This window comes from Rutilus rutilus, assembly GCF_951802725.1.
Source record: "Rutilus rutilus genome assembly, chromosome: 7".
NCBI lineage: Eukaryota > Metazoa > Chordata > Actinopteri > Cypriniformes > Leuciscidae > Rutilus > Rutilus rutilus.
The window spans coordinates 22,734,494-22,760,156 of record NC_140221.1 but is presented as its reverse complement, the minus strand read 5'-3'; the positions used below and the strand labels follow the sequence as shown (position 1 = coordinate 22,760,156).

Here is a 25,663-nt window from a genome sequence, read left to right as displayed (position 1 = left end):
ATGAAATTGTTATTATGTGTAAAACTTGGTATATGGTTGCTGCTAGTTCAGTTTATTTAGAATGAATTTACTTAAATGTATTCATTTGATTTGGTGCATGTTTTCATATTCTTTTCAGCTGTGCATTAAGACCTACATTAGAACAAGTTTTCTGAACATAACATGTCGTTTAAAAGTGGCATTAGGTTTCTTCAAGATTTTAATTTCTTGAACTTCTTCAGAACTTAAGAATCTAAAAGGCACTTTAAACACTTTCGTGGTTGTATTTTTCCTGAAAGTTTCTAATGAGTTATCTTAGCATGCATCAGTATAGTTTAAACTGATTAAACTTTTCTTTACTTTCTTTTTTTTTACAGTAAAGGCATTCAAGAAATATTTTGTTGCATTCATTTATTGACACTTTTGTTCAAGCTTCATCAGTGGTATTTCACAAAGGACTGATAAGATTTCACAAGAGAAAGCAACACATTTTAAGGAATGAAAAAATGTTTGCTCTGGCCATGGATTGGGTGTGGGATATTAAACAACTGTATGAGTGGGTATCACTTCAGATCATAAAACAGCCACTTACAACTAGTATATCAGGTTTTACATACTAAAAGTAATAATATATGATTTTTATGCCATATTTAACAAAAGTCATGTCTTCAGATGTCAAAAAGAATGCTAGATTTCTCACAGGGGTCAAGATTTGGCAGTTAGCCTCTGCTGGCAAATGCTGTAACTACTCCATCTGTCTGCAAAAGGAATCTTTCTCCTTCATTCAAAAGTAGACATGTTTTGTGACAAAAATATTTGATATCGTAAGTTTTCTAGTGACTAATTTTGTTGCTCAAGTGATTGGATCAAAAAAAATCATAAGGAAAAACCTGTACCAATATCCTTGAATGTTAATGTTAACGGCCAGCTTTTATATCCCTGAATTTTACAAGATCATTTCACAAATCACTACAAATGGTCATTCACTTTCCTGCACAGACACACACTGTACTAATATTTAAGAATCACTCCAGCAACTACAACATGTGTTATGGCAGAGGCACTGAATAATGGATTCCTCTTGAAAACACTTGAACACGATTACAGGAAACCTTTGCATTTCTGAAGAAAAAAAAGAAAAATGCATTCCATCAAAGTGTGCTGAAAATAGATCTGCTTCCCTTGCGTTAAGACTAGGACAATGTAACAAGATGTGAAAAAGGAAAAGCATTACAATAGCAGGTTGTTAAGATTTTGAGCTGTAGTGTGTTTGTATACAGACAGGTACATTTTCTTCTCTGTTAAAGGGTAGGCTATTTGCTTAGTCAACAGGTTCAGCCTCGTAGTCTGTAGTCTTCTGATTAAGAAGCATTCAAGGAATTTTTCCATGTGGTTTTCCATTGCCAGATGTGAGGTCAAAGAATGACTTTGTATCAGCTTGGATTTCATGGTTCTTTGAAGTGTGCTTGAACTCATACTGTACTCCAATAGACATTAAGAGTCATGATTTCGGACTATTGGTTAATCGTTTTGATGGTAATTTGAGGAGTGTCTGGTGAGATAAACATTTAGGAGAATCTTAAAGGAACAGTTCAGCCAAAAAAGAAATCCATCAGTTGCGTTTCACACATGAAAGAAATCCATGCAGGTTCGGAATGACATGAGAGTGAGTAAATGAAGACAGATTTTTCATTTTTGAGTGAACAATCCCTTAGCATTAGAATTTGTTCAGAAGGAGTTGTATAGATGGACTAGCAATGGAAAAATGTTGTGTGTGAGACACCTGTTGTGATGAGCAGCAAAGGAAGTGAGTTGTGTTTGCTTTGGCTACATGACCTGTGTTCACATAGTGTCTCTGCAGTCTGGGATCATTTGCACACACTCTCTTGGAGATCTATGAGGAATTTCAGACCACAGCTATGATAGTCCATTGGTCCACTGAATGGACACAAGCTCACGGAAAACATATCCACCCTGTTGGTTATGACTTTTAGACACTAAGAGCAAAAGATGTGCTGCGACTAAAGTCGGCCTACCCAGAATGGACCATTTGCAAGTTGTATGAGAGGCACTAGTGGTAAACACAGAGAAACTATTTCATTTCGTAAATTTTCTTTTTAATTGGTCAATATGTATCAATCTAAATAAGTTACAATTCTTCTGAGTGTTTGCAAAGCCTTGTAAATATACTTATCAGATAAATTTTGCTCTGACAAGGCAGATATACGGTTTACAAAAATGATTCTGTATATTTCACACAAGACACAATGTTAAAATCAACACTAAGAAAAATGAAACCTCTACAAAAATATCAATAAATAACATCACATCTTATGTTGATACATTTACTTACATCAGTATACAATTGCCATCATACCAAGCCTGAATAAAACCCTATATTTTTTGACGCGCACACCATAGAGGTGGTTTTAAATGTGACATTTCACATTTACATCTCATCCTCATTACTGAATAATCACAAAAGTTAAAAAATATTATTTATAATATGCTATTAAACTGATAGATTATTGATAACCACCTCCTGATAAAGACAATCTAAAGACATAAAGTTAAAAAATGTACATGTGCAATATAAACTGAACATAGCTTTTCAAAATCTTTCTTTGATAGGTAGACCGGCTTCTGTTGTGTATGAAATCATGTTGTGACATATCTATATATCTATTACATAACTTTCTCACAACCTCCTTTTTATTTTTTTTTAAACCAAACGAATTGCTTGCCTCTGCAGTTCACCTTAACAGATGCAACAAAGTGCAGGACGATGAAGAATTAGGCATGTTTTGAGCAGAATCATCTCTTCGTTGAAACTCTTTCTAGCATTCAAAAAGTGTGATGTTTAACAATAAAAAGTGGGCTGTACAAAATGACTGACACAAAAATGTAATGGTGGAGGAGGTCTATAGTAGACTTTTTTGCTGCTATCAAAGCATGACAAGTTTCAAAAGCAGAAATTATTCCTATTTTAAACATCTTGACATGAATGGACATAGTTTAGATTGGTTAAGTTTTACAACAGTCGGTTTTATCAATTGAATCTTGAAGCCAAAACCGTGAACACCCATCAGACAACATTTGGTTATGAGGCACCCAGCAGCATGTATGATACTGTACATAGCAGTGTAAATCAAGATATGACAGAGAGTTGAAATTATATTCGATTATTATAATTAGTGGGACTAAAATCAGAATTTATAATCATAAATAAAAACAGTTCAGTGTTTCAGTTTCAGCATGCAGCCAAATTTGATATATCAAAGCTTGTTGAGATACGTGTTGACAGAGAGGAACATCATTTTAAAGTTCACATCAGTTTTTTATTCATCAGTGCCTCCTAACCAAGTCTACAAAGAAGAAAGAATGGATGTTTATCAGTGTGTTCTACTGGACATTCTCTAATCGAAGAAGAGGAAGGTAAAGTGATGCCGAGATCACTGGGGAGAGTGTTAGGTTTTAAGTAAGTTTAAGTTCTGAGTTTCACTCTAACAGTTCTCAATATCTCATAACCGTTTCTCCCCACCGGCCCAGCAGCTGACAGGACTCAAGTTAGCCCACTCTTTTCTACAAAACTGACAGGCTTCTACAAGGAAAAAAGGGGAAACGTTTTTTCAGGGAAAAAAGGCCTGTAGCTAAATAAAAAAAGACCCTTTTTCTTTACAGAGAGTCAAGAAGCCTTGTGAGCACTTCTCCTCCAAAAATTCAACTTTCCTGAGTTTACGAATTGAAGAGCAAGAAAAATTTACAAGGAAAAAACACTACAGCATGTCTATAAATATTTCTGGATTCCTGGGATGGTGTTTGATGAGCCAACAGACCCATTTGAGATGCACCTTCCCCGAATTCGAACACCCCAGCAGTCGACTTACGACTGCAGACTACGCTGCAGAGAAGTTAGATCTGATGGAGTCTTCCCGCAACTGACGGTGTTTTCCGATGTCACACTCTTCTCGAGGTGTTCTCCGTTCAATGGTTATCCTGTAATTCTTCCTGAGGAGCGATGAAGAACAATATCATGAATGTAGATGTCAAGTATCAGCAGTACTAATAACATTCTATTATCTCAATAAACATTTGGGCACTTAGTTCCCTATTGATACGGTTCACTCGTATTGCGTTGCTAGACGCTTTGGGAAAACTCCTTTTTCTCAGAATACTGAAGCCTTATTGAATCACGCAGGGAAACTGCGCAAACCTATGTTTCTGCATCCCGGGCTACCCGTCTATATAAGGGGGAAATCTGACATAGGATCTCAGAATAATTCTCCTTTAGCGAGCGACAAAGATCTTCTCCTCACTGGACGCCGAGACAAAAGAAAAAGCCTTCTCACCGTCGAACAAGCCTTGCTGCAGATCAAGCTGACTGATCGGCGCTCTGCAAGCAAGCTGATTGACAGTGCTCTGCACGCAAGCTGATTCAGCGTTCTCCCCTGTGGCTATCTGGCGATTACTATAAGAGCAAATTTCCTTGCAATGTTGTTGCAAATGCCATGTCACAAATGCTTCTGACGAGCAAAGTGAGTGTGGTGCCTGTCTGGGGTACCTAGCTTTTTTTTCAGAGAGCGGCTCTGCCCTTCGCGCTCTCCCATTCTCTTACTCCCAGGAACCTAGGAGAAAGAACGAGTGAGCTCACGTCAGCGCAGATCTCACATGCCTCACTTTCTGCCTCCACTGCCTCTTCTGGCACGAGTGACCTGGTCTCATTTGGGGGATCTGAAGAGGATCTCCCCAATGACAGCATGTCACTGGCGGCTTCTAACACGGAGGATTGTTCGGGCTCAGAGGATGACTCCCCCCTGCCGTCACCACTCTCCCCCACCGGGCTCCACTCTCCACACCATGGTGGACCTCCAGATCTTTCAGGCTAAACTCCTCCGATCCATGGACGAGTCTGGCCCAGACCCTGTTGCATTTCGAGAGCTGTGCAGCACAACAGACTTGGCCCTGTACGCTACAAAGACAGAGGTCATCACACGCAATGCACCACTTCCTGCCCATGCGCTCCAGCTCTGCAGCAGCTTCAATTCGCCAGAGAAGCGTGCTGACTCAGCAGCCCGCGAAGCCTGCGCCTTTGACCGCTCAGCTCAAGCCAGAGCCTGAGCCTCGACAGCACTCCCGCTCCGCCAAGCGCTACCCCTGGCTTGGGAAGCCATCCCCGGAGTGTCAGGATGGGTTCTGAACATAATCAAACGAGGTTACTCACTTCAATTTGCTCACAAATTCTCACAGACACCACAGGGCACCATGTCTTAGTCCGCTCAGACAACATGGCTATGGTGTCCAACATAAACCACCAAGTTGGACTCAGATCGAGGCAGACCGAACCAAAGGGCAATGTGACGTCAGGAGAATGGACGCTCCATCCCCAGATGGTTCACAGGATCTGGAGTATCTTCGGAAGGGCAGAGGTCGACCTCTTTCAACCCGAGTTGTGGGCCCTTCATGTCTGGCCTCTTGACGGGAGCCTACGGGCCTCCCCACGAGAGTCCTAAACAATATGTCTAAGGCTAGAGCTCCATCCACTAGATGCTCTACAACCTTAAGTGGTCTGTCTTCTCTGATTGGTGTGCAGTCTGGAGTGAAGACCCGACATCCTCTGATGTCTCGTGGGTACTGTCTTTCCTGCAGGAGCTGCTGGACAAGGGGAGTACCCCTTCCACGCTCAAAGTCTATGTGGTGGCCATAGCAGCGTACCACGCTCCTGTGGCCGGCCAGTCTATAGGCAGGAACAACTTAGTTGTTCGTTTTCTGAGGGAGGCCAAAAGGCTGAACCCGCTTCGTCCCCGTACTATTCCAACATGGGACCTGTCTACAGGGGCCATCCCTTCAAGCCACTCCAGTCGGCTGAGCTGCACCCCCTTTCGCTAAAGACCGCCTTCCTGCTATCCTTAGCATCGGTCAAGCAAGTGGGTGACTTGCAAGCGCCATATGTTCTTACAGTTTCTCTGCACAGTCATAGGTTTGTGCAGTTTTACTGCGTGATTCAATAAGGCTTCAGTATTAGAGAAAAATTAGTTTTCTCAAAGTGTCTTGTGACGCAATACTTGTTCCTGTTATCTCAGGGAACTGAGGTTATGTTAGTAACAGAGTACGTTTTGGGCAGATGGTTCTAAAACAATAAAACTGAGATGTATTATTACTGAGACCATTGCTGAGTATTTTCTCCTTAAAAACTGCAATGAACCAAATACAGTCTCAAAAACGCAGTTTTTATGATCGCCGGTGTTCCTTACATCACAAACTACCTTGTAACCAATCACGTAAACGTGCGGACGGGCTTTAGCATATCATTAACTATGCACTGAAGCAGGGGAGTCTCAAGAGAAGCCAGGTTATCCTGGTATATTTTTCTGTCGATATAAAAAATAATGTACATTTAGCAATATAGCGGGTTAATTATGTATATGATGTATTTTACACTGTTATGATGAACTACATGCCTTTCTCCACTGATGTTCTAAGTTGTTTAAAATATTTGTAAGGATGCTGATTTTTAGAAGGCAGACTGAGATGGCAAACGGGAACGTGGTTTGTGCAACACATTATTAGCTGTTTGATAACGTAATCAAGCAAAAGGCTAATCATATCAATCACTGTTATGTGTTCGACGTTGTAGAGAGCGATACAGACGTAGACATTTTTGGGCTACCCGGTTTAGATTATTTTATTTTTTTGAGGATTTTTTTTTATTTTAAATGTGTCATTTTGGTGAACAAAGATGAGTTTTAAGGCAAACAATTATTGACTACAGGGGGACTTTAATACATTGACCTATTTTATGAAAACAAATATATATATTTTTGGTGTTTACCTAAAGAAGTAGAATGCCATGAGGAGAGCTGTTCCTAGAATTCCCCCTACTATTAGCCCAGTCACTGCCGATACACCTAGTCCACCTGCTTAGAAAAGAAAATGAAACCATTTATAAGGAAAGCTGCACATAAATTATAATAATAAATATATGACACATGTGCATATCATGCTGTTACAAAAAAGTGTCAGTCTTTAAGAAGTAGAGGTAATTTACATGATGGTTCAATGTGTTTTGGGGCTGGATGCTCTGGTGCTGTTCGCAAGGAGAACAATTCCCTCTTAAAGCCTGGCATGGTTTTGAAAGTTCCATTGGTGCAAAAGTTCATGATAGTCTAAAGGCATAAAAAGACATCTCTTTCCTTACTTCAGACATAATTCTGGCACAAACATAGTAAACCAAATCCTGCAAATTAGTTTGAAATGATTGAATTTCACTTACTGTCCTGACTTTTTTGATCAAATAAAGCAGAAATGATTACATGCGCATACCTCGTGCGTTCCTGCCTCTGGGTCTGTCATCCTAACGACAGAGAAATCCCCATTTCGGTCACCACTGGCATCTAGAGACACCTGGCCAGCAATGCCTGTATAACGGAATGTGAGGAATGAGAAAATTAATTAGTTTGAAAAGTCAAACATTCCAAGGAAAACACCAGCAAGAATCAGCAAATTCCGGGTGGGCAATACAACAGGAAATCTCATCCGCCTCCTGCCATTTTTGTTGGCTTTAACTGCAGAAATGGTAATTTCATCTGTACATCTGTGTTCCTGAATTCTTGAGATGTTTAAAATATTATTTAATTTAACAGGAAAACATGACCCTGTTCCTGATGATTCTGGCAGAGCAAAACATTGTTATTTCACGTTTAGTTGTCTTGCTGTGGTCATTGAGACAGGTCTGGGCTGCAGACATGTCTGAGCACCTATTTTGTAAGGGAAGTTTAATGAATTACAGTGGCAAGAATACTGGCGAACCCTCTGTTCGCAACTACAATAATGGGAATCAAATGTGGTGAATAATAATAATGGGAATAAAATGGGACTTGGTCAGTGTTCAGATTCCACTGTTCTTTTTGCACAAAATATGCATTACTATTTTCTTAATAATAAGCTTAGAGTGTAAAATATCTTTTAATAGGATGTTGATTTGTTAAAGGACAAAAGTGTTTCCAAACCACCAACCAATTTATACAGTATGTTTTCTTGAAAATTGCTATATACACTACCATTCAAAAATGTGGGTTCGGTAAGATGTTTTTTTTTTGTTTTTTTTTAAGAAGTCTCTTATGCTCACCAAGACTGCATGAATTTGAAATACTGTGAAAAACAGTAATATTGTGAAATATTATAACAATTTAAAATAACCGTTTTCTATTTTAATACATTGTAAAATGTACTTTATTCCTGTGATGGATGAAGCTGAATTTTCACCATTAAGGCCCATTCACACCAAGGATGATAACTATAACAATAACAATAAAGATATATTTGTAAAAAAATCATTATAAATGTAAAAGAATAGCAGAGTCCATGCCACAACTATAATGACAATGGCAAAGATGAACAATATCGTTAGAATCACTTTCAGAACAGTTTTTTCACCTAATGAACAATAAAAACATCGACAACCAATCACGCATTTAAAGTGGAAGACGACAAAACTGCATTGCTTAGAATAAACAGAACAATATCATGCGTTGGTGTGGACGCCAATATAGTTATTGTTATATTTATAGTTATCGTTCTTGGTGTGAACGGTCCTTTACTCCAGTCTTCAGTGTCACATGATCCTTCAGTTGTGGAAACCGTATTTTGTCTCAGTTGTGTCAACTCAGTTGTTTTCAGGATTCTTTGATGAACAGAAAGTTTAAAAGAAAAGCATTTACTACTGTCAATACTGACCAATTTAATGCATCCTTTCTGAATAAAAGTATTAATTTCTTTAAAAAATTAAAAATAAAAACTTACTGATTCCAAACTTTTAAATGAAAGTGTATACAGTGTATTGGTCCGTTGATCGTTAATAGGTTGAAGTGGTCAAAAGATGTAATTTGTGCGGCTATTGTGACTATTGATAGAGTACTTATGCAATTAACATAATTTGTATAATTTAAATAAGCAGGTAATTGATCATACTACAAACTGAGTGTGCATACTGTTATCATGTTATATTGTTTCAAATCCCTTCCTTGCAAGTAATGTTATATTTTGTGGGTACTCCCAAAGTCTCATGCATAAAATCAATGCAATTCATAGAACGTGCTCTGTTATGCAGTGAACACATTCAGGGCCTTATGTTAATTTAATGCTGCATCCCAACCCCAGATGCACACATGCAAAATCAGCCTGATTAACCAAAGGGTTACGCAAGTGTAATGTTTATTTTCTCATGTAACCATCCTATTCTGACACCGTCTGGCTAGTGCAAGGTTTTTCACTTGATTACTGCTGAGTTTGCTGCCACTGTTTACCTTCTCTGTCGCTGAACTTTAACACAAAATTGAACCAGTCAATTCTCCCACTTCTGAGTGTATATTTGCATTTTAGAACTACAGCTGCCGATACATTTTTGTTATAAAATGCAAATTATGTCTGCCACAGTCCAGTATCCATAGTACTTTTGCGGGAAAAAGCACAGCATTTTTCCCCCTAATTACCTTCAAATGTTCTGTTCCACATGCTGTGTGTGATTTCCTGTCCATCCTTTTTCGTCAGACCGTTACTCATCACCTCACGCAAGGCAATTGCATACAGAAGCAAAGCATCATGGAACCCCTCCATAAACATATTGACCTGCAATGCAATAAAAGAGCAAGGTCTGAGGAACACTAGGTGAAGACAGCAATTTCTTAATCAAAATGATGTTTGCTTCTGAGAGAGACACCTCTATTCATCAATGAAAAAGGCCAATATCCAGGCTTTAACCCTTCATAAGCATATTAGAGTAAGAAATAGAGAAGTGATAAAAATGTTTCTATCCAACCCCAAACCCCTAAATCCTCTGCAGGGTTGCGGGGATGCAGGGTGCCTATCCCAGCGTTTCAGGCCACAGGCGGGGGACACCCTGGACGGATGGCCAGTCCATCACAGGGCTCACACATTTACACTCTCTTTGGTATGAATCGTATTTTGTATTCTAATAGCTTATTATCAATAAGATGTATTTTTGACGCCTTTGTCTTTATTAAAATAGGGTAGACAGAGAGGGGGACGTGATCAGGAAAGGACAACTCGAACTTAGGTGTTGGAGTGCTGCCCACGAGGCTATCGGCTACAACAATATTTTTATTCAAATAGAGCATTGTATTTTTCATAAATAAAATGAATAAATCTAAATACATCATTAAATATTTTTGAAATGGTTTTATAAATGAGTACATTAAGATAATACAGTTGATGATTAAATTTATAAAAATTTTGAATACATTGCTTCTGTGGATTATTACAGTACACGTCCATTTATTTTTCACATTTCGTCAGTCTTTTTTTTTATATTCAGCCCTCTATAACTCTCCTTGCTTTCTGAAGAAATGTTGGCCAAATTTTATTTACACAGAATTATAAGACATTAGTAGACAAATATGATAAAGCAAAGGTTATCATGAGAGAATCTAAGAGCAGCTCATTTATCAACTTCATATTTTAGTTAAACTGCAAATGAATGAACAACTGCATGCAGAGTCTTCTAACATCAAGAGTGAAAAAGATGGAAAGGATCCATAAACAGCACTGTCTTGTTCAATGAAATGTTAACCAATTAAAAAATAATAAGGGCTACCCAGCCGCCATGAATACTGAAAAGCACGTACTAGTAGATGCTCATGTTTTGATATGGATTAATGGTCCGTTCCTGCCACAGAGCCGCATGCTGCATGTGCGCAGCCCAAGGCAAACAATAGTAAAACCTGGAGCTTAGTCAGTCTGCAGCCCGGGGGAGATTTCGATATCCGGCTGCCAAGATTACTGTATATTTACATTCACCCTCAACTGCCTAATAAGAGTGAAACAGCAGGAAAAGCTGATATAGTCATATGACTGTTTATATACATATTCATTTTTGGAAGCGTGAACAGAGGTGAAATCTCCAAGCATTCAGAGCATAACAAACCCTGCCGTGTTTTCATACAGAGCACAGCTTGTGATTCAGCAACAAAATGTATCGGACAAAACATTCCTCATGCAAAAAATGTCATGCTTTCTCATTGCGAAACAAACCCTGCTGATATTTAAGATCAGGCACTATTGCTAACATTTTGTGTAAAACTGATGCCATCTCAGTTCAAGAATGTGATATGAAAGAGATATAGAAGATAGTTTGATGAAATTTCTATTATTCTAACTAAGATGTTAAAGGAGAGGTCTCAAGGCCTGTCACTCTTGTTGAGATTTGTGGTTTTCCACAGTTTGCAGCATCTTAAATGATAAAGTTATTTCTTGCAAAAAAATATTTTTGATTTATTTATACAAAAATAAATAAATCCACTGTAAGGTTTTTTCCCTTTTTCTATCGCCTATTTAGCCTGGCTATTTTTTACTTTAAGTCTCACAATCTTAATCTTAATCTCACTTTTGTTTATCTCATAAAACTTTTAAATTGACTAAAATCAGTTTCTTATTTATAAAGCATATAGCATATATATATATATATATATATATATATATATATACACACACACACACACACACACATATATATATATATATACAGTATATATATATATATATATATATATATATATATATTTTTTTTTTATGTGTTACATTGCTTCATAGTTATTGGGTGGGGAGAGAGAACGCCATAAGGGGACTAATTCATAATTGGTCCAACTGCAGTGATTAAACCCAAACAAGCTCTGCATCATTAGAGTGAATGTAACTCATCCTCAGGGCTCACTGGACTCACTGTTTTTACCCGTAAGCCTGTTTCTGTTTATTTGGGCTGATTAACTTCAGGCTCTGGCATGAAAAGGTGCAACCGCATGTCAGTTTCCTCACCCTGGTGAAAAAATTACCCAGTGGAGTCTCACTGTCACTACCAGGTATGCTGCAATGACAGAAAGGCCAGAACAGAACTTCTAAGACACCATAGATGGAGAAACAAATATGAAAAATGAAAGAAAAAAATGTAATGACCCAATGGGAAATTATGTTTATTATGATGTTTAATGATGTTAATTTATTTTTAGTTTACTGGATTTAATAATTTCCGCAATAATCTTATATATATTAATTAATTATAATTATATATTATATATATGAATTAATATGAATTCTTTCACTTATTTATATCTATATTTGATTTTACTTATTTTCATATTTTTATTTCTTCATAATGAAATGCAATGAGAGAATGAAAGACAATCAACTGTTCAGACATCATCTATTTTGTACGTGAAGAGCTTGTAGTCTGTCGCTGCAGAATAACTTTTTCTCGTTGATTGAAGACCACTCGAAAACCTTACATGATGAAGCCTTTCATATGATTGGTGAAACCTCTTCAAATGGTAAGAATCAGAGTCCAGTTGCAAGGACTGAGTCGTATATATTCTGTGGTGACCTGTTGTGAAAACCTTCACAGAAATATAAAGATCTTATTCTTTATCCATGTACCACAATTAAATTATAATGCACTGCTTAAAGCAACAGGTGAGGGAGCAAAATGTGTTTAGTTCTCTTATTATACTGGAGGAAGAAAATCCAGAAACAATATAAATAAAAATAAATACATGCAGAAATTAATTATTCAATTAGTAGATTAATGACAATGTGATAAGTATATTCAATTCAAAAATACACTTCATCTCATTGGGTCATGTATTCTTTCTTTTTTTTTTCTTTTTTTTTCATGTAGCCTATGTATTTTTTCACATGTCTTCATTTATATATTTTAATATTTAGTCCTCCATAGCTCCCCTTTCTTTCTGATCAAACATTCCTTGAGCATTATTTTGCATGAATTATAAGATAAAGTAAAAGGCTGTCATGAGAGAATTATATTGGTCGTTATCGCAGGTCTGTTCTGAAAACAGTGAAACCCTCCACTGTTGATCAAATGGAGACGAAGCGGAATGAACTGCCTATAATAAGTCTGTGACTTCCTTTGTTTGTCTCAGTTTAACCAATCGGCCACAGTGTGTTCAGATCCTGTGAGATGGTTTTAGGGACCCTTAATGGTCAGCAAAGTGGTTGACTGCATATCTTGTTCTAGATAAGGGTTGTTAAGAAGGAAAGGAAAGAAGCAATCATGGGTGGCCTAAAATTCATATGCAGTCTAGTGTATTGAGTTCGATCATCTCTAATGAATGCGCCTAGTTGCTTCACTGATCCTCTTTTGAGGCAGTTCTACTCAAGAACAGACGTAAATATACATCTTAGAGTCAGTCGCCAAGCATTAAAATCTCATTACTGGAATTTGACCCTAAATTGCTCAACTTTAACACAAGAAGCTGTGGTTGGATTATACACACCTGAGAAGATAGGTATTTTATAAATGCTAAATCTGTGCAAAAAGAATTTCTAGAGATTTTTTGAGCCTCAATGGTTTTGTCATGCTGGAACTTGATAATCTGCAGTGACGCACGACGACGGGCGAGCCAAAATTAGATGAAAATAAGTAACAGATAAACCTGAGGGCCAACAGATGACAACTATTTGGCCCAACAGATGACATTCTTCAACAGATGTCAGTCTGACCAAATTCACAGTTTCCTTCTTTTAAAGTGATGACGTTTCTCAACTAGAAACAGTTAATGATGCTGAAGAATGTTGCCTGTTTTTAAGATAATTTTCAAACCTTTTCTTCTGAGAGTATTTTGCAATGAGAGTATTTTTCTCATGGAAGAAACTTCGGAGAAATCCAATCAAACACATAAAACATAAAATACATTATACTGAACACATAAAACATGTTCCTAATGACAGTGGTAATCCAACACACCCACCTACTGGTCATCAGTGCATAAAAATACTTTGCATTTTTCACAGACTTTTTAGTCACTAAGGACATATGATTGACAGCACCATTGGATCTTCACTTTTTAAATATCTGTATTTCACGAATCTTTTAAAGGTCTTACTTTGCAGCTGGATTATACAGCCAAGCTTCTAGAATGTTAACAGTGGAAACTGTCATTTATCCAGAAGATTTACGTTATGCATATGGGGGGCTCTTTGCAAATGAGTATGGCTGCATTTCCTGGCAGCTAGTATGAATTGCTTAAATCTGTGCAGATGCTCATAAGAACACCACTCACTGTAAGCCAATTCCAAAAAATGTATCACCTTCCTTAATGAATAAAGTGAGCATTCTTCATCCAGCTCATTAATTCCGCATGAACACCGCCGTCAGAAAAAAACTGAGCAGATACAAGCGGTAGCTACAAGCAAAGGGCCAAGTTTGTGAAACATCACATTAGCCTGTGCTTCTGTCAGGTAAGGCTTCTCTGGGAAGTGTACTCGTACATTGAAATAATTGTGCTTGGCACACTGAAGTCTTGACATTCATATTTGGGAGGGAATGGGCTTTGTCTAAATACATTTCTATATGGTAGTGGTCCCCCACAAAGGTCCAGCTCAAATCTTTTGTGGCTCCAGTTGATATAGCAATTGAGCCAGTCAGAAGTGTCAGGGCCCCCACTGAGGTTATTAACCTTGGCACTTCAATTCGTCCACAATCATTTTTTTTCAGAAAGACAGTTTCCACTGTCTTTCTAAGAAAACTCTGATGGCTTCTCAAAGGAAGCTGACATGATGGGGACAAAGAGCCAGACCAAAATAAGGGGCCTATACGGAACGCCAAGTCACTCCATTCAAAAGCACTTAAAGTGTGAATGCATTGTATTCTGACTTTAAACTGTGTGAATAAAAGAATCAGCAGCTCTCTGAATATTGCAGGCCACAAAATGGATGGAATTGCAGAAAAGAGAAAAATGTGATTGATTGACTGACTGGCTGGCTGATTTGCCTGTATATTGTTAACAGTGGAAAGGATGGTGTGTTGTAAAATAGCCAAGAAGATTCTGCATATATATATTATTATATATATATGCTATATTATATATAATATATATATTCCATTGTGTATATATATATATATACAAATTAAATATATAACTTTTTTTAAATAATTAACTTTATGTAAAAATATAAAGTTCAAATAAAAGGTGAAACGTGAATAAAATATCCAATATGAACAGATAAAAAAGAAACAAAGGTCTTTAGATCTTATATTTGGCTTTTGAATACGAAAGTATATTTTTAACATTATTTTAGTTTCAAAGACTCACGTACAGCACTGCAGTCTTCACAAACAGGGATGTCCGACTGCTGTAGTGACTTTTTCATTTCCATGGAGAAGTCTTCAAACTCTGGCTTAGTGGACCTAAGCAATGTTACAGTGTTGAGAAAGCTATAGGCAGCCTTGGCCTCATTGTCAAATTTGTCTCCTCTCCTCCAGGATCCATCCCCTGTGAAATAATATTGTGTTTTTATTGTAATAAATTCATGGTCAAATGAACATATTGCAAGATTTGCTATAGAAAAGTATGTCTCTCATGATAAGGGCATTATACAAGCGTGTTTTGCCTGTTTCTGCTGATAAAACCTCAATGACAATGGGTAAAATATCTACCCTGTTACTTTTTCTGCAACAATGGGGCTTTTAGATATGCACAGGAACATCAGTGGAACATCCTGGACCTGCACACCAGACAATACCCAGGCGCTATTGTGTTGAGCCAAATATCTCTTGAATGTTATCTCTATGAAGCACAAGACCTGCAGATAGCTTCATTGTGCAACAGGGTCACAGGACTATCTTGTCTGACTATGGCTCATCTTGAGAATAGAGATAAGCTCTGTAATCAGTGCACAACAACCATGAATACAGATTTACCATAGGAAGAGGAGTTAAAGAGCTCGATGTTGAAGAAGATGTGGCTGTCGGTGGTTAATTTTCGTCGATGAAATGCCAGCATGAGGTCTCGTATTTTGTCCGCCGTGGCACACATAATCACCACTGCAAAACAACAAGGAACAGAGTGTTATTTGCCATTCAAAACAACAACTTTAAGCTATCATCGCCACCTGGGTTATGTGTATACAGTAATGTCAAAAGGCATTTATGTCGAGGTTGGGGAGCCAAGAAAATAATAAACAAAATAAAATAAAAATTCTCACACGTGTCTTCCAATGATAACGACGGTACACAGACCTAAAACACTCTGAAAGTGTTCCCTGCCTAACTATTCAGCACGAAACATACAGAACGAACGACTCTTCTGAGCAGGTTCTTTTTGCTGATTATAAAACAGTCCGATTCCAGAGCAAAACACTGGTTCTTTTTAATGAATCACAACTTATGACACAGTTGGAGCTGTTTCTCAATGAATCTGACTCACATACTGAACCACAAGTCATTGATATTGTCATTTACAACTCCAAAAACTGATATAATGTAAAGGCTTGTACACCTAATATGATAATACTGTATGCACCAGAACTGGAATCATCATTTTTCTTTGACCATTTTTAATTATAGCAGAGAAAATAATGCACTGTGTCCTCATAAGAGTTTTACAGACCATGAATCCAACATGCACATTAAGGTAGGCTACTGTATTATCGCCTTGATCCTGAGAACACGTTCAGTGCTGTTCATTTAAGATTAATTATGACCTTTTTGCTACTGGCCAGCTTCACAAGAACATGTGGCATTGATTCAATTATGTAAGCACAAGCCTTTAAGTATCATAGAATAGCTTATTTTAGACCTGGTCTTACAGAAACACAGTCTCAGGTATGAAATATATTCCCATGGAGCAAGGAGGTAAAAAATAAATAAACAAACAAGCAAGCAAACAGAGTTTAAAAAAATAAAAAAATAATAATATTCGCAAAGTGTCCCATAAATAGGAAGATTCAGAGGATTGGAACTTTCCCCACAGCTCAGTCAGTGTAATGCGCTGCTTGAAATATCCTCAGCTGAGTGGGACAAACTTCACCTCAGTATTCCTGCACTATAGCACCCTTTAATTACAGAGCGCACAGCACACTACAGGCCCTGTGTTGGCTTTCCAGCGATTCCATGGGGTACAGCTCCAGCCAGCAATATTTCAAAAATCTGGATTTTTCCCACTGACACTAGTTACAAATGAGCTGAGGAATGCAAAGGGGCAACACATGGCACACTTACCGTTGGTTGTGCCACATTTAATGCACCTGGGGGTCTATATAGACGCATAGTGTGAACGTGCACATGGAAATAATATCGCTTTGCAAACTTGTGCTTTATCGCTACATAGTATAAGGGTTTACTGTCTTGCCCCTCTGTCCAACTTTGGCAGCATGGCACATAATGCAAAATAAGCAGGGCTATAATGACATATGTCTGGCTTAGTAAATTCACTCCCAGAGGACCACTCAGCCAGTTTGTGCTTCTGTGCTCACGTCATTCACTGTCAAAACATTGCAACACCGTATTCCATCCTCATTGAAATGTTATCTTCTGACATTTAGCATCGGTGAGGAGATCTGACAAAATAGATGTTCATATACAGTACGTTCAGCTTAGACATCCCTGGTGAAAAAAAAAATATGCTAAGTATACTTGCAGCCAGACTAATTTAGTATACTTCAAGTGTGTTAATGATTAGTTAACTAGAAGTGTGCTATTTTGAAACAACTAATTTTGTACTAAGCATATTTTAGTTGTAATTAAATTGTAGTAAAGCGTAACTTCAAGTGTATTTAGTGAGGACTCGAACTCGGTTCGCCCGAAGCACAACAGCGCTACATGTCGGTGCACTTGCCCACGAGGCTATCGGCGCCGACCATAAGTGTATTATATTTGAGTAAAAAGTATATATTCAGTAATACCTTTGGCTTATTCCAAATACTACAAATTGCTCACTTTGTCTTCAATAACAAATGCACATTAATAAACAAATAATACTTAGCTATACTTTGTAAAAAATACTATTGTATACTATAATGTATATTGAAAGTACACTTTCAATGCATTGTTATGATAATTTCCAGCACATAGTTAAAATATACCTAAAATATATTTTTAATAAAGTGCAAATAAATACACTTTTAAAAAATAGATTGATAAATTGATGAAATGAATCTTCACTTCAAGTATATTTTTCTAAAATATATTTGTAGAAAATATACTAAAGTACAATTATTTTAAAGTGTGTTAAAAGTTGTATTGTGAAAATAGGTAAAAGCATGATGCTAATATACATATTAGCATATATTAAAGATAGTAAAAACAATTGTTAGTATATTTGCAATGTACTATTGAAAAAGGGAATATATTTCAAATACAATTAAGTTTTTTTTTTTTTTTTCACTAGGGATATGATGTTAAAAGAAATAGTATTTATAATAGGGATTACATCTACTACATCTTTTAAATGTTAGACATTCAACAGCTAGGTGTCGTTTCTGTGTCCAAACACTCTATCAGATGCCAAAAGCAAACAGCAAATGGTGCTAATATAAACTCATGGTGTGCTGTGATACCACCAAAAAAATCATAATCCTAACCTTTATCTCCATACCGAAATCTCAGATGGCCAGCGATTCATCTTTTATGAATCGTTAAAATATTGGTGACTGGGACACTGTGAGCCCAGAGATTGTATTGTACACCTTGTGTTTTTAAAAGCTTAGCTGAAACTAGTAGAGGCTTGGACCCGAAAACTGTATTTCTTATGTCGTGACTTAACAAGCGGATTGTTACCAATGTTGACAGTCATCTTTCAATTATACCCGATTTGTCCTGATATTGAGCACAAAACACTCCCACTCCCACTCCACAGGTTTTCAAAAAACTGGTGCTATTTTTTTTTTTTTTTTTATCAGCACTTATGTGCAGGCTTGGCCATATGTCATTAAAGTTATCTGTATTTTATTACATTTGCCTCAGCTGTGCCAACCGACACACCGCAGACTCGTGCAACAGGTTCAAAACTGCATAGTGAAGACTGACAACAACAAAAACAAGGGCATTGCAATGGCCAATGAATCAAATCAGGCGTCACGGGCGCTGGAGAATATCCCAATGACGTCCTATAAAGATGACTGCAGGCAAACAAAAACTTTTTGGCAACCTGTACTGGCTTGTTATTATGAGAAACTGTGTGAAAGAGTAGATACTGATGAATGCTGTTATTATAAGAAGCCACATAAATCAACTTGCTCACATGCTTGTGTCACTGACCACTGAACACAGTTGCAGTCTGCATTTTGAAGTTAAAATTATATTTAACAAAAAGGAAATCAGTAGGGACAAGTAGTTTAAATATGTACAAACTCATAATGTAATTTATTATTTTGACACCCAGATACATTTAAGCATATTTGCCATCTGTACTGTATCAGCACTCGCTACTACAGTACTTACACCACTGCAGCCTTTCATGAGCAAACAATGAAGCATCTGCCATGCCTGGAATACTAATTTCAATGCCAGCAATCTACCTCATGGAACAGGCTGGATCACTTAGCATTCAAATATATGCTAATTTATACAGTTTATGTCAGAAATTGATGGTAATATAAACACAAACTTTTATGCTCATAGGGTTGTAGCCAACTATCTGGTCACTTGTCACAAAGCTTTCAAAATTATTATTATTATTTATTTTTTTTAACGTGATGTTCCCTTCTTGAAACAGACCAATTCTGGTAGATTTTATTTTGGACAAATGGCTGCTTTAGTACTATCACAAGCTCCTTAAAAACATAATATTGAACTGCTGCTCTATGGCTGTATTCTCAACTGGTGGGTCACTGGTCTGTTTTGGTAGCAATGCTAAATCCCAATAATACAATGCAACTAACCATACAATCAAGCATAATTAGGATAGCCAAATAAATAGGCTTACCAGTTTTTAAAAGGGAGAAGAAAAGATTCCCATATCTTTTGATGCTGATGTCAAATAAAACTGTATTTGGTAAACTGTAACAGTATTACATTATATATTTATAACAGCAGAGAGCAGATGCTGACATGATAAGGCAGTGAGATTAAGCAGACTGAATGATTGACCCTCACAGAGTCCCCCAATGGTGATGATCCTGTGGACAGGTTGCTTGAAATACCCACATCCTCAAAAAAACAAAACTGTGCATACTGTAGTTGAAAAATGTTTGGCCACACTGCTTGTTTAATGTAAACAATATAAAAATGGCAGTATTTCTCATAAAATACTCTTACTTTTGCAGAGAAATGACACCTTGTGCATTGACATTGAGTGTATTCTGTGACTATAAATGTGCAGTTCAATGTTATCCTTCAGAAGACACTTGAAACAGATGTCAAATTTTGCCCTGAGTGTTTGGGTGGTGGCCTGGAAAATGCATCCCATCACTGAGATTCCACATTCAAATCTGTGCATGGCCTGTGATGGACAGATCAAAGGAAGTACATGTCATTATTCGAGGAGCATTCCATACTTGTACATTTATAGCTGCTGTGAGGGATCGCAACATGTTGAGGACCTCTAGCTGCTGTGAACTGGTAGAAAAAGTAATGAATTATAAAAGGCCTCAAGAGCTGTTACCCTGTCATTGTTGGTGTCAAAACAGCCCCAAGACAGCATTAACCTCTTACCCCGTTTCAGTCATTCCACACTGACATTTTCAGAATTGGTGAAACATTCCTTACCAGCGTTCACGCAATATGCAATATTAGCTTAAGAAACGTAAGATGTTCATTTCAACGCACAGGACTGTCTTAGGAAAGAAAGTGATATAGGGCCCTGTATTGAGGTATATGTGTATATTTTCTAAAATCGACAACATCCTTGCTAGGAATGTGAGAAATGCACTGTTTATGAAACAGGATCAGTAAGGAGACTTTCTGTGAAATGCCACAGATTTGGGGCAGACGGATATGATGTTTGAAAGAAGGATAACAGAAGGATAACTGCAGACAGTTCATAGTTTTCACAGCAGGCATATATTTTAGAGCCACAATGTATCCAACACCAATAGTAGCAGAGTGAGCTCCAGGGAGGGTGTATCCTCTCTGGTTATTGAGAATCAGCCAGGCAGACAGCGCATGACTTTACCCGCCATGAGAAAAGCTGTTAAAAAGTGCTTGAGGATGTCTAGGGGAGTGCTAAAGCCTAAAATTGCTCCCCAAAATTCCTACAGCTCTTGCTCAGTGTTGACTGTCTGTCAAAATTCTGATCATTTTTTCCACAGGCTTTCTTATGGACTGCAACTGACCTCTTACCTATCTATATAGAAGGGGAGCTTGAGGAGATCAGGAAAGGATCAAAACAGCCCTAGTTAGGAAAATATCTGCATTTGACACGTTTGTATATTGTTCTGTTCTATATTGGTCTGTTGCAACATGCTCCAGACTGGGATTGCTGTTAGGATTACTAATGCATTATCATTTGGTATTATACAACACTTCCGGAAAAACTATGTTCCAGTTTAAACTAAAAGAGACTTAATAGCACAAGGAAATGTGTTGACCAAGGGCAATACTTTGCAAATCCACCCTTTTGACCTGTGAATAGAAGTGAGTCACAACTTACTGCAGAGAACAGCCACTGGTGAAAAAGAAATCTAACTGCACAGAATTTTCAGATTTTTTTTCAAGCTATTATACGTTTTCTAAACATTTTGTAAGTTACGTTATGTACCCCTAAAGTACAAACCATTTAAGTACCCCTTTATCGTCACCAAATCTGAAATGTCTCCCATTTACATCATGTTATACTGAAATTCCTTCATTTGGAAATATGCAGTCTTATCTAGGCTATTTAGTATCAATGTGGATTACTACCACTTGTGGTGTAGTCTAATAGTTAAGATCTAGTCTAGTAATTGAACGGTGTCTCTCTCTTCAGAGACCTTTGCCTGTTTAGAGTAACTGAAAAGTATCAGGAACCCAGCAAGAGCCATCCATTCCACTTGTGCAAATTATCCCGTTCTGGCAAGAAACTTCTCCAGGGGATTGTGCTTTTAACAAATGTATGTAAGACACTTTTGGCATCTATGGCAAGCCGTTTTATTCCTTAAAGCTATTAATCAGGAGGGGGCTACTTGTAAAGGCGGAGTACATAGGCTACTATTGGTAGGCTATAGAAGAAAACAAACTAGCACCTAATGAATAGTAACTAGTAAATGAGAAATAGGCAGCGACAATTGGAATAGGCTACATAGTACATACTAGTCTGAAGTGAATACTATTACTTAATTTCAGAACCCCATGCAATTCAATGCCCACAACGTGCAACTTCTTACTCGGTTATTGCATAATTAATAAGTAGGCTACTAGTGACTAATTAAATAGGCTACATACTAGTATCTATAAGTATTAAAATAAAAATAAAATACTTGAAGCTAAAGAAAAGGTGTACAGAAACAAAATAGATATGAATTCGTCTTGAGGAACAAATGTTAAAACGGCTTGCGTAAAGCATTTAGTAATTGACGGACGAGTGAACGAGTACCTTCGCTCCCGTAGATGGACGTGATGATCCCGTCGGTGTCTATTCTCTCCTCGTGCGAGCTCAACACAGCGTGATCTGTGACGATGTGGGAGTCTGTAAGCACTGTATAAACACCTTCAATCGTAAAGTAACAGTTTCTCTCGTCTTTATCATCTTCGTAAATCAAATATGCCGTTCTCCAATTGAAATGTTTGGATATCGCCAGAAACGTCTCAGCCATTTTCAGGTAAGTTGGTGCGATTCGTGTGAGATGCGAGAACTCGCCGTTTTTCTGCCTGAAGCCGGTGGCCAGAGCACCTGCTGAGATCACCGGGATGTTCCAGTGGCTTGCAACTCTCGTCACCGGCGCGGCCGCGTATTCGCACACCGGACCGAGGACCAGGTCGGGACGCTCTTCTCTCTGCTTGTCCACGAGCGCGTAGAGAGCGTCCTCCCTGCACCCGGAGTTCTCAAAGCTCACATTGAATTTCAAGCCTGCAAACAGTTCTGATTTCTCGAGGCTTTTTCTCGCGTACTCAATAGCCGGAAAAACTCTCTGGTAAGAGAACAAGTATGTGTTGTTGCGAGGCAACAAGACCATCACGTCGATGTTGTCATTCAGTGCACTTGTCCTGCCAGGCATCATGAGTACTACCCAAATGGACAGACATAGTGATATGAAACATGACATCTTTGACATCAATGAACGAATTTTTTTTTTTTTTTTTTTTTTTTGCAAAGAGCCTACGCTTTTTAAAGTTTTTTTTTCTTTCTACCAAGTAGATTGCTATATAAATTAAGACGTATCCTTAATTGAACTTAAGTATGGCAAAGTCCCACTCTCTCTGTTTATAAGTGAGTTATGTTTCTTCTTTGAGTCTCTCCAGAGCCCCTCTCTCTTCCCCTGTTTGGAGTCTTCTTTGAGTCTCTGTCTAACTCTCCGCTTGCCTGTGTAATTACTCTTGTTAGGATGTGTGAAGTGGCTGGTCACCACACACGCTGCAGTCTAGGAGGAATTTTCAAGCATCCTTTCATTATTATTCCTGCGTCATCGCTGTGCAGCCCGCCCCCTCCTTAAAGCTACAGTGTCACAATTCATGACAGCCCACAACTTCAGTCTGGATTAAATGATCAAGATATAGTGTTCAGACATTACAATTACAATTTAAATGTATTTGTTGATTTGTATTTATTGTTTTATAACCCAACAATACAATCGGATGCCTAATCAGCAATAAAAGGCACAGAAGCCTATAAACGTGCCTTAGAAAAAAACTTTACTGTGTGTGCATCTTGAGACAAAACAATGGCACTGATATATTTTAAGATATGTCAGTGCAAGTTGTTTTCAGTTAAAACATCTCAATACGGCATTTTAGTTTAGCACTATATAGGCTTAAGCCTGGTCTGTGAAACGGGGAATAACCCTTTTTAGTCCCAGTTAGAAATCTAGCCGTAGCAGTTTGCACCAGTTGTAATCAATCAAGTGCTGATTGTGGTAGCCTTCATACAGTAATCTAGTAATTACTGTTGCATTATAGTGCAATGACATAAATCCAAAATCATACTTCATGGCATCAATAACAAGTAGGCTATACATACTTGCTAGTTGCTACTGCATTTGGGTTGACGAAGGAACAAAATGTTCCATATCTGTATAGGGTGGACTATGTGATATTCACTGTAAAGGGAATAGTGAATGAGTTAACGATTTTGGGCACACCAATGGTTCCCCCAAGATATTTTTTCTTGGTTAATCTATAATTTTATGGTGAAATAAAACTTGTTGTTTGTTTATTAGCTAACACTTAAGCAACACTGCAATTTTACAATAATCATTATGCAACATGTTTGAGCTGAAGCAGTAGTCAGCAGTTGGTATATCAGTCTTTGATGTGTTGAAAAACATAAGAAAGACAGCAAGAACACAAGCAAGATGACCCGCTTATCATGTAAAATGTTCTTAATACAAACTTCTGACTAATGTTAGCAGATATAGCTCATCATAGTTCACCATTGTGATGTAAAACCAGAATTGACTCCAAATGATGGTATTTATGTCCATGTAAGAGATTTACAAACTCATTAAATAAACATTAAATCCGCAATCAATAATCTTCTTATCTCATGTTTTATATGACATGTCAGATTTTTGATAGCCAACTGTTCTCTGTCTGGGCCTCATATCCATCTATGCAAACGTTAAGCTTTATTCAACTGTTTAAGCACTATCATTGTGACATCTAGTGGTAGAATTAGAGCAACACATCACAGATTTGACTAAATAATATGCAGGTTTTTGAAAATTGATGTGATTTAGTTTGAAATATTATTATATGTATAGCATATAATGTATATGTATATTATACTATGTATAATATTGCTCTGTGTAACCATATCTGTATAATAATTAGAAAGATGTATAATAATGCAACAAAAGTGTACATTTAATGGTATGACTCGGAGAAAGAGCAAGCACATTTCAGAATAAGAAGGCCTTATAGCAGGACAGATTTAGCGGCAGATTAAAAATGGCTCAGCCAAACTCTCCAGATGTAATATTTATTATTCACGTCACTGCTAAATGGTGCGCTGAGTCTGTGGCTTCAGTCAATGCTGAATCCCAGCTCCTATGATTGCCCCATAGGTATTACACATTTTGGCTGAATAAACCAAATGGATATAAAGATAACAGCAACTAAAAGATCCATTCAGAGAACTGCAGTGAAGTACGTCCCTGTAATTAGCTAATGGCCAAAGTACAACGACAGTCCTGGCAGACCTAGTACTCCCACATAAATATCAGACTCCCTACTTTCTGAGATGCAATATGCTGAGAGTGTCTTTTGTTCTGTGGTCCTGGGTGTAGTTCTCCCACGGGATTGCTATGGTTACTGAATCAGAAAATGTTTCCAAAAATGCTCCATAGCCATTCAAACTTGGATAATTCTGTTTATGTTCTATCTTTGTGCAATTCCACATGCTACTTGTGTAAGTCATGCACTCTAAAAAATAATTCTGTGGCTTAGTAGATATTACAGTAATATTTAACTTTATTAACTTAATAAAATCTCTGAATATCGTTTACTTGATTGTTTGAGTTAAACATACCAAAATAATTGACTAAAAATCCAACTGTTAATTTGATCTGAAATTTACAGTTATATTAAGTTATATTAAGTTTAGTATTTGACTAACCGATTATTTATTTAATATATTTGTGAAATTTCTATCAATATATTTGAGGATGGAGAATTAAACTGATCTGTTTCAAGAAACAAAAATATTACTTAATTCAGTTAAGTCACTTAATTCGGCGGTCTGAAGTTCGAAGTTCACCCGCAGAGCACGAGTCCGTCTCCGGCACGAGAACCAGCGCTGATCCGGTGGAA

The 25,663-nt window shown here is 37.5% G+C and overlaps 1 protein-coding gene across 2 annotated transcripts; it reads right to left on the bottom strand.

Moving 5' to 3' along the window:
* Positions 1–2,077: 2,077 nt before the first annotated feature.
* npr3 (natriuretic peptide receptor 3) lies at positions 2,078–23,272 on the bottom strand. Of its 2 annotated transcripts, none has more exons than XM_084414478.1 (8): positions 22,293–23,272; positions 15,704–15,826; positions 15,100–15,275; positions 9,468–9,603; positions 7,300–7,394; positions 7,025–7,142; positions 6,809–6,893; positions 2,078–3,987 (listed from the first exon to the last, which is right to left on the bottom strand). In XM_084414478.1, exons 1-8 carry the CDS (start codon positions 22,969–22,971, stop codon positions 3,876–3,878), a joined length of 1,524 nt encoding a protein of 507 aa, XP_084270604.1. In that variant the 5' UTR covers positions 22,972–23,272; the 3' UTR covers positions 2,078–3,875. The 2 variants fall into 2 exon arrangements, with proteins under 2 accessions (XP_084270604.1, XP_084270603.1); XM_084414477.1 differs by having other exon boundaries at positions 2,606–3,987; positions 6,809–6,896.
* Between the last annotated feature and the right edge of the window lie 2,391 nt (positions 23,273–25,663).

Excerpts from the sequence above, each read along its gene's own strand:
- npr3 (XM_084414477.1), bottom strand. The coding sequence starts at position 22,971 with ATGTCAAAGATGTCATGTTTCATATCACTATGTCTGTCCATTTGGGTA. Across the intron at positions 7,395-9,467 it reads GTGGAACAGAACATTTGAAG|GCATTGCTGGCCAGGTGTCT; the intron begins GTAATTAGGGGG and ends TCCGTTATACAG. Across the intron at positions 6,897-7,024 it reads AAAACACATTGAACCATCAT|CAGGTGGACTAGGTGTATCG; the intron begins GTAAATTACCTC and ends TTCTTTTCTAAG.